This window comes from Lithobates pipiens, unplaced genomic scaffold (assembly GCF_037356315.1).
Source record: "Lithobates pipiens isolate NorthernLeopardFrog02 unplaced genomic scaffold, aLitPip1_a1.2 Scaffold_22, whole genome shotgun sequence".
In the NCBI taxonomy this organism is placed as follows: domain Eukaryota; kingdom Metazoa; phylum Chordata; class Amphibia; order Anura; family Ranidae; genus Lithobates; species Lithobates pipiens.
Genome location: NW_027507784.1, coordinates 324,442,082 through 324,454,622, shown reverse-complemented (window position 1 = coordinate 324,454,622; position 12,541 = coordinate 324,442,082). Strand labels below are relative to the sequence as shown.

The following is a 12,541-nucleotide window of genomic DNA, read 5'->3' as shown; positions in this document are numbered from 1 at the left end:
GGGACGGAGGCAAGGCAAGGCAAGGCAAGGCACGGCACGGCACGGCACGGGACGGGACGGGACGGAGGCAAGGCAAGGCACGACACGACGGCAAGGCACGGCACGGCACGGGACGGCACGGGACGGAACGGAGGCAAGGAGGCAAGGCACGGGACGGAACGGAGGCAAGGAGGCAAGGCACGGGACGGAGGCTCGGGACAAAGGTAGGCTGGACACACACACACACACACACACACACACACACACACACACACACACACACACACACACACACACACAGGGATGGGTGGATGGATGGAGACACACACAGGGATGGGTGGATGGATGGAGACACACACAGGGATGGATGGATGGATGGAGACACACACACACAGGGATGGATGGATGGATGGATGGAGACACACACACACAGGGATGGATGGATGGATGGACACACACACACACAGGGATGGATGGACGGACACACAGGGATGGACGGACACACAGGGATGGACGGACACACAGGGATGGACGGACACACACACAGGGATGGACAGGCATGTCTCACCCTCGGCTTATACACGAGTCAATAAGTTTGCCAGTTTTTTTGGGGGTAAATTGGGGGCCTCGGCTTATATTCGGGTCGGCCTATACTCGAGTATATACGGTAATTAAATCCACAAGGGCTTTTTCTAACCACTACTATTCCTTTATATTGGCTTTAAAAATTTACAAATGCGGCAATTTAGAATTTGGATGAAATGTTTAGCACTGGGAAACATTTTTTGAAAGATAAAAAGTACATTCTATATACAACTATATGGATCAGACCAAAATGAGGGACAAATGAGGGGGAAAGAGGGACAGAGGGACATTGTTCCAAATCAGGGACAGTTGGGAGCTATGCAGTTCTGTCAGGGCTGGCTTAGACCTTCCTCCTCTAGGCTGGCTTCTCAGCTGTCGGCTAATTGCCAGCTCTCTTCTCTTTCCACAGTTACCAGCTGTTCCCGATGATGCTTGTCTGACCTGCCTATTTAAAGCCTTCCAGCTCACTCTTTCATTTGCCTTCAAGTGGTCACATCACTAGGAACCATCTCCTGCTGTTTGTTTCTAAGACTGGCTTGCTGACATCCCTCCTGGCTTCTATCCGGCTTGCAGTTGCTCTCCTTGGATCCCTGACGTCTGGATTGGCTGATTACCCGATCTGGTTTATGAACTTTGGACTGGCTGACTACCCAATCTGGCTACTGGACTCTGGCTATGCTTGACTACGCTTTTTTCTATTTACCTTTTTATTTTTATTAATAAACAAGTGTGATTTGATTGTACTTCTGTCTCTGTCTGTTTCATGGTTCCTGACAAGTTCCTCTTTAATAAACTAATGTTGATCGCATCTCTAGTAACTATGTAATTATTGGATTGTGGGGGGAAACCTGAACTAGAAGAAACCCTCACAAACATGGGGAAGACCTACAAACTCCATGCAGATAGTGCCCTGCTGGAATTGTAACCCAGAACCACATTGCTATGCAGAAACACTGCTAACCACCCAGCCCACAAACGTTTTTTATCAACAGGTCTATAGGAAAACTAACTTTCAGACGTACACTAACAATGCACATTTTTGGGTGCTACAATCACATTTATTTCCTCCAGTTCTTAAACCCAATTCCTATATATATTTTTTTTACTTTATTTAAAATGTTTCTACATTCTTGACTCACCAGGTCCACCAGCTGTGGGTAGCAGATCTGCCCCTCCTCGTTACCCTGGGAGAGGGCAAATAACATCTCCAGTTTGGCGGGGTCCAGGGGCAGCTCATGGTTGTTCACCAGGGTGGTGAAGGTTTCTGCACATACGAATCCGGTGTTGTCTGGGTCGAGCTGTTGAGAGAAAGGGTTCATATCATTATAAAGTATAGGAGTATATTTACTGACTGTAAGAAGATCTTGTGACTTCCTGGATGAGGTGCAAAGTTTCGAGCGGGCTGCAAGGATTAAACTTTATCAGTTTATTGGCATTAATCTCCCAACAGTTCAATGCAAATACAATTAATTCTGACCTCCAACCTTCCCTTCAGTCTTGCACAGTTGCATACCTCCCAACTTTCTGAGATGGGAATGAGGGACAACTATTAGCAAAAGTATGCAGGCATAGAACACGCCCCCCTGCCACGCCCCTTAAAGGAGAATTGTACAAAAGATATTGGTTGGTTAAACCCACAAGTGTTTTTTTACCACTACTATTTCCATTATATTGGCATGCAGAATTTATGATGCAGCAATTTAGAAATCAGATGAAAGGTTTAGCCTTGGGAAACACTTTTTAAAAGATTAAAAAGTGCATTTTATATACATCTATATAGATCAGACCAAAATGCGGGACAGAGGGACATTGCTCCAAATCAGGGACAGTCCCTTGAAATCAGGAACAGTTGGGAGCTATGCAGTTGTACAGGTTCCTCTTCTGGACTGAAATGAGTTAAAGGCATTGTAAACCCTCGTATTTTTTCGCCTGTCAGTGACCGGCCCCCCAGCCCCCCCCCCTGTTTTTGAGCCCTAAAACTTGACCCACTGGGACGCACTGTCTCTCTGCCAGGGGGTTCTTGGCTCTTGATTGGATAGATTGATAGCAGCAGTGCTTTTCCCACGGGGTTATCTGATGTTGGGTGGAGCTGCGAGAGTCACAGAGGGACCCCAGAAGACGAGGTTCGGGCCACTCTGCACAACAAGCTGCACAGTGGAGGTAAGTATGATATGTTTGTTATTTTTTTTTTTTAAAAGAACCCTTACAATCACTTTAAGCCTTGTACACATGATCGGATTGTTGGCCAACAAAGCGTCAGACTTTTGTCCGAAGGGCGTGTCCCAGGAACTTGTCTTGCATACAAATGGTACACAATTGTTGGCCAACAAACACGAACGTATTGTACCTCGAAATCCGGGACAGTTGGGAGCTATGATTTACTATTGCTAGCAGCATAAGGATTAAAAATAATCAGTGTTGATTATCTCTGCCCACTCCTTAAAATCATCAGCAACCAGGATCTACTTTATCATTCCTATGCGGATGACATCCATCTCTACCTACGCATCGCCAACAAAAAAGACCAATACCAGGCAATGGAGAATTGTCTCTCATTGATTGATGATTGGATGACGGAGAGCTCCCTTAAACTCAACGGATCCAAAACAGAACTCCTCTTCCTCCACGCAAACCGAAACAAAAACCCTGGCACGATGTCCACGCCACTCACTATCCTCGGACGACCCATCACCCCCAGCACCAAAGCCAAAAGCCTAGCAGTCATCTTTGACTCAAACATGACGTCAAACATGACGATGGATGCACAAATAAGATCAGTAGTCAGCGGATTCCACTACCTTCTTCCCCTACTGCGTAGACTCATCCCCTTCATCCCGGAAGGAGATAAAGCAGCAGTAGTTACAGTAGAACAATCATCAATTCCCGACTTGACTACGCAAATTTCCTCTACGTAGGACTTCCAAAATACCAAATTTCACGTCTACAAACCATCCAGCCAGACTGGTAACTGGAAAAAAAACCATGGGAATCAATCACCCCGTCCGTGAGGGCCTTCCGTTGGCTATCCATGAAGGATCGAGTTACATTGAAGACCCCTCTGTCTCGCTCACAAATGTACACAAGGAAAAGCCCCGCAATACCTCTGTGACAAAATAAAGCACTTACACCCCAGGTCACAATCTCCGGTCAACTAACCAGAACCTCATCCACATCCCCAAGACCCGTTATAAATTAAAAGGCGAACAAAGGACCACGGCTATAGAATGCTCTACCCCCCCCCGACATCCGCTCGGAAGAAACCTATCTGGCCTTCAGGAAGAAGCTCAAGACCCATCTCTTCTGAAAACCCAGATGGACACTGGCGGCAAAAGCGCCCGGAGGCGATTTCGTTTGCATATGTAGCGCTATACTAGTTATTCATTCATTCAGCTAGCTGTTGCATCAAAGTAATGACATATATATATATATATATATATATATATATATATATATATATACTGTGGGCGGTCGACAAGTGGTTAAAAAACTGGAACAGGGCAAAAATGGTCGTCCAGTGCCCCCCCCCCTTTTTTTTTCTTTTGGGACCTTTGTGCTTACAAGGCCTCTGATACATTCAGGACATTAACACTTATATATCTTATAACACAAATAGCCCTCCTAAAATAATAATTTGACACAGAGAGGTTTAAAAGACATAATTTTTGTCTCCTGCCCATTCCGCTAGACAGTCTGGGTGTACAAGGCAATATTTTCCTTCCAGCACTGATTTACGACTTAAAAAACAGCAGCCATAAAAATTCTGGCAGATATGTTTTGAGTTATGACATTTAATTTACAGCGCAAATGGTTTTGATTTTTAATAAGACGGCGCTTTAGATTTAGGCTGACAAACCTTTAAAATACTACATTCATTTCCTGATACGTTAACTCGCAAAAAAAGGCAAGACATATATTTTAATTTGGGGAATTGCAGCTTTTTTTTTACTTGGCAAAAAATAAGGGTTTTTTTTTGTTTGTTTTTTTTGTTTTTTTTAACATCCATGGGTCGAATTATAACAATTTTCTAATGGTACAAAATGCCTGAAATTAAGAAAAATTAAGAGCAGCTTTGAATTTGGGCCTTGTGACAATCCCTCTGGTCAAAGAAAGGCAGTTAAAAAAAACTGTAACCTCCTTAAACCTTATTTAAACCAAAAAATTAAAATGTAGATGTAAATCTCTCCATCTGTAGCCATTCCCGTTCAAAAGGAGTCAATCTAATTATGGCTGATTGGCTGGCTGAACAAAAAGATAGATTCCATCAAACATGCCACTAGGTAGAGATGAGCAAACATGTGAAAACTTTTGAAAAATATGCAAATCTATTAAATTTGGAGTTTCCAATTCCAAAGTGTAAGTGCCATTGAGGTCAACAGAAATCTAAAAAAGAATAATAGGACAGGGGGTCGCAACCGTCTAAAGCCTCATACACACGATCGGACTTTGTACAAACTTTTCCGTGGACTTTTGTACAAAGGGTGTGGTCCACAAGTTTGTATTGCATACACACGGTCGGACTTTTTGACAACAAAGACGAACGTAGTGACGTCACAACGTACTGACGCCACTTCAAAAGAGGACGTTCAATGACTCCAGCGCCACCTTTGGTCAACTTCTGTATTGTAGTCTGATCTTTTGCATTGGTTCTGAGCATGCGTGTTTGTACCTTGTACAAAAGTCCGATGCTTTTGCGTACACACGGTCGGACTTTGCTCCATCGGACTTTTGTTGCCAGAAAGTTTGTCTGTTCGCACAGCCAACAAAAGTCCGATGAAAACAGAAAAAGTTTGTCCGATGGAGCGTACACACAGTCGGATGTTGCTCCAAAACAGCTAATTTGCATGTTTGTTGTCAAAAAGTCCGACCGTGTGTACGGGCCTTTTGTGTAGATTTATAATAATATGCAGATAAAAGATAAAAACCAATATGCACTCACTTTATAAAAGACATAAGATACATTAACAATCCCGCGGGCATCTGCAGAGTAATGCCGCATACACACGATCAGACATTGATCAGACATTCCGACCACAAAATCCATAGGATTTTTTCAGACCGATGTTGGCTCAAACTTGTCTTGCATGCACACGGTCACACAATGTTGTCGGAAATTCCCGAACATCAAGAACGCTGTGATGTATGACGAGCCGAGCAAATTTAAGTTGTCGGAAATTCCGAACGTCAAGAACGTGGTGACGTATGATGAGCCGAGAAAACACCCAATCCTGCAGGCATCTGCAGAGTAATGCCGCGTACACATGATCGGACATTGATCGGACATTCTGACAACAAAATCCATATGATTTTTTCCAACGGATGTTGGCTCAAACTTGTCTTGCATACACACGGTCACACAATGTTGTCAGAAATTACAAACGTCAAGAACACGGTGACATTCAACGAGCCAAGAAAATTTAAGTTCAATAGCCAGTGCGGCTTTTCTGCTTGATTCCGAGCATGCGTAGAACTTTGTGCGTCGGAATTGCGTACTCACGAATGGGATTTTGTAGTCGGAATATTTGAGATCCAGATCTCAAATTTTGTGTGTCGGAAATTCCGATGGAAAATGTCCGATGGAGCCTACACACGAATTTCCGACAAAAGGCTCCCATTGAACATTATCCATCAGAAAATCCGACCGTGTGTACTGGGCATTAATCAGGGAAGCATGCCGGTAATGGCTTCGGAACGCCCCTTTCTCAAGCCTACTTGCCCTTATGAGTGACATCATCTCGCTTTCACTCCCACATGTCTAACATGATCCAGCAACTGTTTCTGGCTTAGTGGTGTTTCCATACTGGTTCTGTCAACTTTCACACACCCAGTGAACTTTGCATTGCTTGGAAAAGCTTCCCTAGCGAACACTGCTATACTGCCGGGCATTACTCTGCCGTTTACAGTCGTTATTCTGCCATTACCAGCCAGTTTCCCTGATGAACACATATGCCCACAGGATTGCTGATGTGCCTTATCATGACTTTATCAATTCAGTGCATATTGGTTTCATCCCTTTATAGTAAATAGAGAGCTACACTTAGATGGTGGCGTCCCCGTCCTATTCTTTTTGAGTACATGAGCACAGAAGATTCATCCAATACTCTGAACCAGAGGAGCTTCAGCAATCTACAAGAATGACTTTCTCATATTGGACTATCCATTTAGTGGACATATTCCAATTATCTATTAAACCCACTTTTAATCTCTTTTATCCCACCCAGCTTTGTGTCATACTTTTTTTTTATACTATTATAATAGAAATCGAAATCTGACTCCAAAAAGTGCATTACAGAGCAGCAAATGAAAAATTGTACAGAATGGTTTGGGAAGCTCCAGGCAGTGATGGCAACGTTTCGGGGCTGTGCAGGACCCCTTCCTCAGGAATGTGTCTGACCCAACTAATTCCTAATGTCATTGTATAAAGGCATGGTTTGGGAGGTTTTCAATATTATTTGTCTCACCTTTCCAGAGTGTTCTCTTTCCTCCATGGCTTTGCCTACGCAGGATATGTATTTAGAGTGTCTTTTCATTTGGGCCTGGCCTCAGCCTGGAGCGTGTGCTGTAGGCCCAAAGACTTAAAGGAGTTGTAAAGGCAGAAGGTTTTTTATCTTATGGCATTCTATGCATTAAGATAAAAAAAACCTTCTGTGTGTAGCAGCCTCCCCAGCACCCCCTAATTCAGGGGTGCTCAACCTGTGGCTCTCCAGCTGTTGCGGAACTACAAGTCCCATGAGGCATAGCAAGACTCCGACAGCCACAAGCATGACACCCAGAGGCAGAGGCATGATGGGACTTGTAGTTTTGCAACAGCTGGAGAGCCACAGGTTGAGCACCCCTGCCCTAATTACTTACCTGAGCCCCATCTCTCTCCAGCGATGTCCACGACTGTCTTAGCCGTCTGGGACTCTCCTCCTGATTGACTGAGACATATTGGCTCCCGCGGCTGTCAAACAAAGTCAGTTAGCCAATCAGGGGAGAGAGGGGGCGAGGCTCCATGTCTGAATGGTCTCAGCTTGGATGGCCCATAGCAAGCTGCTTGCTGTGGGGGCACTCGACAGGAGGGAGGTGCCAGGAGCAGCGAAGAGGGACCCGAGAAGAGGAGGATCAATGCTGCTCTGTGCAAAACCAACTGCACAGAGAAGGTAAGTATAACATGTTTGTTATTTTTTTTTTTTTTTTAAATGAGACTTTACAATTACTTTAACTTGGGGCTGGAATGAATATCTGAAGAAAACTGGGCTGTAAATTGAATCTTACAAGCCAGGGATCTCCAAATTTTCAAAACAAAGGGCCAGCTTACTGCCCTTCATACTTTAAGGGGGTTTTCCATCATTGGTGTCAGTGAGAGGAATAGTGACTTATATCATTGGAAGATATAGTGCCCAAGGGCCAGATAAAGGCAAGCAAAAGGCCACATCTGGCCCGTGAGCCCCAGTTTGGAGACTCCCAATCTAAATGAAGAATGTTGCAGAGGAGCTGGATAGAGGTGCCATCTAGTAAGAACATTGTAATGCCATGTGCGCATGATGGGAATTCTCGTTGGAAAAAGCTCTGATAGTTTTCCCGGACGGAATTCCAACTGGATTTCGCTCAAGCTGTCTTGCATGCACACGGTCACACCAAATTCCGACCGTCAAGAACGCGGTGACGTAAAACACGTACGACGGGACTAGAAAAAGGAAGTTCAATACCCAGTAGCTAATAGCTTCCATCTCGTAGTTAAATCTGAGCATGTGTGAGTTTTTGCGTGTCGGAATTGCATAAACACGATCAGAATTTCCGATAGAACGTTTTTCCGTCGGGAAAATTGAGAACATGCTCTCAAATTTTTGCTGGCGGGAATTCGGCCAGCTAAATTCCGATGGAGCATACACACAGTCGCATTTTCCGATGCTAAGCTCTCATTGGTCTTTTGCTGGCCGAAATTCTGATCGTGTGTATTATTATTGTTTCTTTTTTTTTTTTTTATAACAGTGTGCACAATGGGTTTTGTTTACTGGTGCAAATAGTTCATGCACACGCCTTCCAATTTGGCAATTGTTATAGACCGTTTTCATGGTATTTTGTTGAAATACGCCACATTTGTAAAGAGATCTACATGAACTTTTGAGGACAAAAAGTTTTTTTCCGTCGGGGAAAATTGAGAACATGCTCTCAATTTTTGGCTGGCGGGAATTCTGCCAGCTAAATTCCGATGGAGCATACACACTGTCGCATTTTCCGATGAAAAGCTCTCATCTGTCTTTTTCTGGCCGAAATTCCAATCCGATGTACGTGGCATTAGAAGGATTCACTTCCCACAGATCAAGATATCTTTGACTGCCCTCAGAGGGGTCAAGAGACACACTGAATAGAGAAAGCTCTACTGCCATTTAAGAAAGACTGTGACTGCTCTTAAAGGGCCCAAAATGTAGTATTTACCAAAAGGTAACAGTCTACTGCTACTTGAGTACCTGTCCTATTTTTGGGTCCTTTTTTGGATTACATGCACCCCAATCCCTCTCTCCCATTATTGACTTCAACAATACATTGTAAAAAGACTAAAGGAACTGCGGCCCAACTTATTTTCTGCCCCACCATAAACCAAGGATCAGACCCTGGGATTGAGATGTTATCCCACCGAGCCACCTGGAGGTCCACATTAGCCACCCAGGGGTAAGGGGGTGCTACACTGTGCACTCTATAAAACACTAAGTTCCACAACTAAGCCCTTGTACACACGGTCGGAGATTCCAACGGAATGTGTCCTATCGGACCGTTTTGTCGGATATTCCGACTGTGTGTGGTCTCCATCGGACTGTTTCCATCTGAATATCCGACGGACCAACTTTTCCAACTTGCCGGTAAAATTTTCCGACAAAATTCTCCGATCGGACATACTCCGATCATGTGTAGCCTACTCCGATGGACAAAGTGCCACATATGCTCAGATCAAATTCCTACACCAAAGCTATTGGCTACTAGCCTGAACGTAGTCCCGTCGTAACGAAATAACGTCATCACGTTATGTACAATCGGATTTCCCGACAACTTTGTCCGACCGTGTGTATGCAACAGTTTCGGACAAAATCCGTCAGACAAAATCTGTTGGGCAAAATCCAACGGATTTGGTTGTCAGAATGTCCGACCGTGTGTACAAGGGCTAAAACCTGTAGGCAAACAATCTTTAGTGCCCTTACAATGTCCCTCTTGAATCTGATCTTAGATCTTTTAACCATATTTTATTGGTCCTAACCAGGCTTAGATGATTGGTCTAACCAGGTTTAGAAGGTTCTATGAAATCAGCGCTTAATAAGAAAAAAAATGGTATGGAGAAAGTCACCCATTTTCTCTCCACCCCTCATAAGCAATAGTCTACCATGCCTAATATTAAATGCAGTAGTAATAATAGTGCAATACGTCAGTGCTATATAAATACAGCTAAGAACAATAGGGCTCTAGTTACGCCCTCGCATTTTATATAGTTTGCCTACCACATCTTTCCCAAAGGTCTTCCGTCCTTTTTTGTTCCATTATTTCACCTAACAGCGCTGCACTTTGTTTTCATTCAGAATCCAACAGACAGAATCCTTTCTTGAGTCCCGCTATACCCACTTCTTGTGCCCTATTGAAACTCAGATGATTATCCACCCACTCATTCCACCTTCATCTTTGCTGTGAAAGGATCTTGTATTCACATTAAGTCTATCAAGCTTCCCCTCTATACAATCCACACCTACATGTACATTCAGCAGAAACACTCTGCAATACTTCCTGTGCATTGTCACTCTGCCCATTACTTTAGTGACCTTATAATAATGTCATTGGCTATACACACCCAGTCACTGAGTCAGACCCTCTGTCACAAGGGTGAAACTACAGCTATTGCAGACAATTCATTTGCTCTGGGGCCCCGGGGTGTAGGCTGTATTCTCCACTGTAGGTGGCGCTTGACCGAAGCAGCAATGCACAAGGCGAAGGTAATGGTCAAGAACTTGGTTCTTTCATGACTTCCTGTGGTCACAAGAAGACAGCTGTCCAACTGGACACTGGTACCCCAAGCGCCTTTGGTGGCCATCTTGGGTCAGGCACTGTCTATTTAAGACTCCAGGTCCCAGGTTTATGTGAGTGGCTAGTGTAGGGTCCGGGACATTGCATAGAGATAGGGAAAGGTTCTAGAGGAGAAGCGACGGTGCAGGGAGTACGTCTACCTCGCTTCAGGAAGTCTCCCCCTTGGGTGTGGACCTGGCCATGCCACATTCTGCTCCTCACTGCACACGCCTACCCACCAGGGCTAACTTTACTGAGTTGAACCTTTCTACAATTTATTGCTCTTGTCTATTATGGACTCTGTCTGTCACACCACGCTGCACTTTGCTCACACAGAGGTACAGGGGTTCTAGCACTGTCTGATAGGGTTGCCACCTTTTCTTCAAGTCAAACCCGAACACTTTTTCATCGCACAGCAATTTTTTTTATAGTATAAACTATACATATATTTTGCTACTAAATAACATTTCTAACCATATGAAGTTAATAACAAGAGTCCCCTTTTACATCAGAGTCCACAGAGTTCCCTTTTACATCTGAACTCGCAGAGTTCCATTTCACTGTGAGGGGGGACTCTGCAGACTCTGATGTAAGAGAGAACTCTGGGGACTCTAACATAAGGGATGCTCTGGGAATACTGAGGGTGTACACTGAGAACGCTGATGTACGGAGAAGATTCTGATGTAAGGGGAAACACTGTGGCCTCTGGTATAAAGGGGAACTCTGATGTAAGGGGTGCTCTGAGAACCCTGATTTGCCTTTGTGACTGAAGTCTTCCCCTTCTCTCTCTTGCCTCTGAGCGAGTACACTAAGGCAAATCGGGGTTCTCAGAGCACCCCTTACATCAGAGTTCCCCTTTATACCAGAGGCCACTGTGTTTCCCCTTACATCAGAATCTTCTCCGTACATCAGCGTTCTCAGTGTACACCCTCAGTATTCCCAGAGCATCCCTTATGTTAGAGTCCCCAGAGTTCTCCCTTACATCAGAGTCTGCATAGTCCCCCCTCACAGTGAAAGGGAACTCTGTGAGTTCAGATGTAAAAGGGAACTCATCATCTATTCAGAGTAAGTACACTGACGGATGAATGGATGATGAGCTCACTCACCCCTTGGCAGTCAACACCTCTCATCCAGATGTATATGAGGCTGCTGGACTTCAAATTTCCGGTCACTTTCCTTTTCTGAGGCACAGTGCCAGGGATTGGAGTGTGGGCAGACAAAGAGAGGTGGGGGGAAGAGGTGCAGTTCGAAGCCCTTTCTCCTCTGCCGTCTGTATGTGTTGGGGGGGGGGGGGGGGTTTGTTAGTGTTGGCTTTGGGCAGTGTGAAAGATTGTAAAGCCGCGTACACACGTAGCGGTATGTCCGACGTACTTAGTCTGGCGGACTTCCTGCCAGACTGTCCATCGGACTTTCCGAATGGGCTACTTGCCCACACACGGCACTTTTTGAGCGGACTAATACGGCGTACTAAGTCCGCCGTACTATCCGCCCTACTTTTGAAATGAACGGACTCGCCCACACACGCAGAGGAAAGTCCGCTCATTTCGAGCGCGTCTCCAGGTAGGCGGGGCCCGCGAAGGAGACGTCGCTGGCCCCACCGCCTGGTATGGACTTAAAGGGGAACCCTAACGTCGAAAAAAATCGGCGTGGGGGTCCCCCCCAAGTCCACAACAGACCCTTGTCCGAGCACGCTACCCGGCCGGCCAGGAAAGGGGGGGCGAGCGAGCGCCCCCCCCTCCTGAGCCGTACCAGGCCGCGTGCCCTCAACATGGGGGTTGCCTTGGGGAAGGGGGGGCCGCGCGGCCCCCCCACCCCAAAGCACCTTGTCCCCATGTTGATGAGGACAAGGGCCTCTTCCCGACAACCCTGGCCGTTGGTTGTCGGGGTCTGCGGGCTGGGGGCTTATCGGAATCCGGGAGCCCCCTTTAATAAGGGGGCCCCCGGATACCGG

General features: G+C 45.5%; 1 protein-coding gene across 5 annotated transcripts in view; it reads right to left on the bottom strand.

Moving 5' to 3' along the window:
- The window catches only part of RHBDL1 (rhomboid like 1), an 85,869-nt gene that overhangs the window by 56,274 nt on the left and 17,054 nt on the right, over positions 1–12,541 (bottom strand). For 4 of the 5 annotated variants that reach the window (XM_077449541.1, XM_077449544.1, XM_077449545.1 and 1 more), the window contains exon 2: positions 1,704–1,862. In XM_077449541.1, the coding sequence (XP_077305667.1) occupies positions 1,704–1,862 (159 nt within the window). Of the gene's footprint in view, positions 1–1,703; positions 1,863–11,696; positions 11,991–12,541 lie in introns of those variants that run through there. The other variant, XM_077449542.1, reaches the window with a different exon arrangement.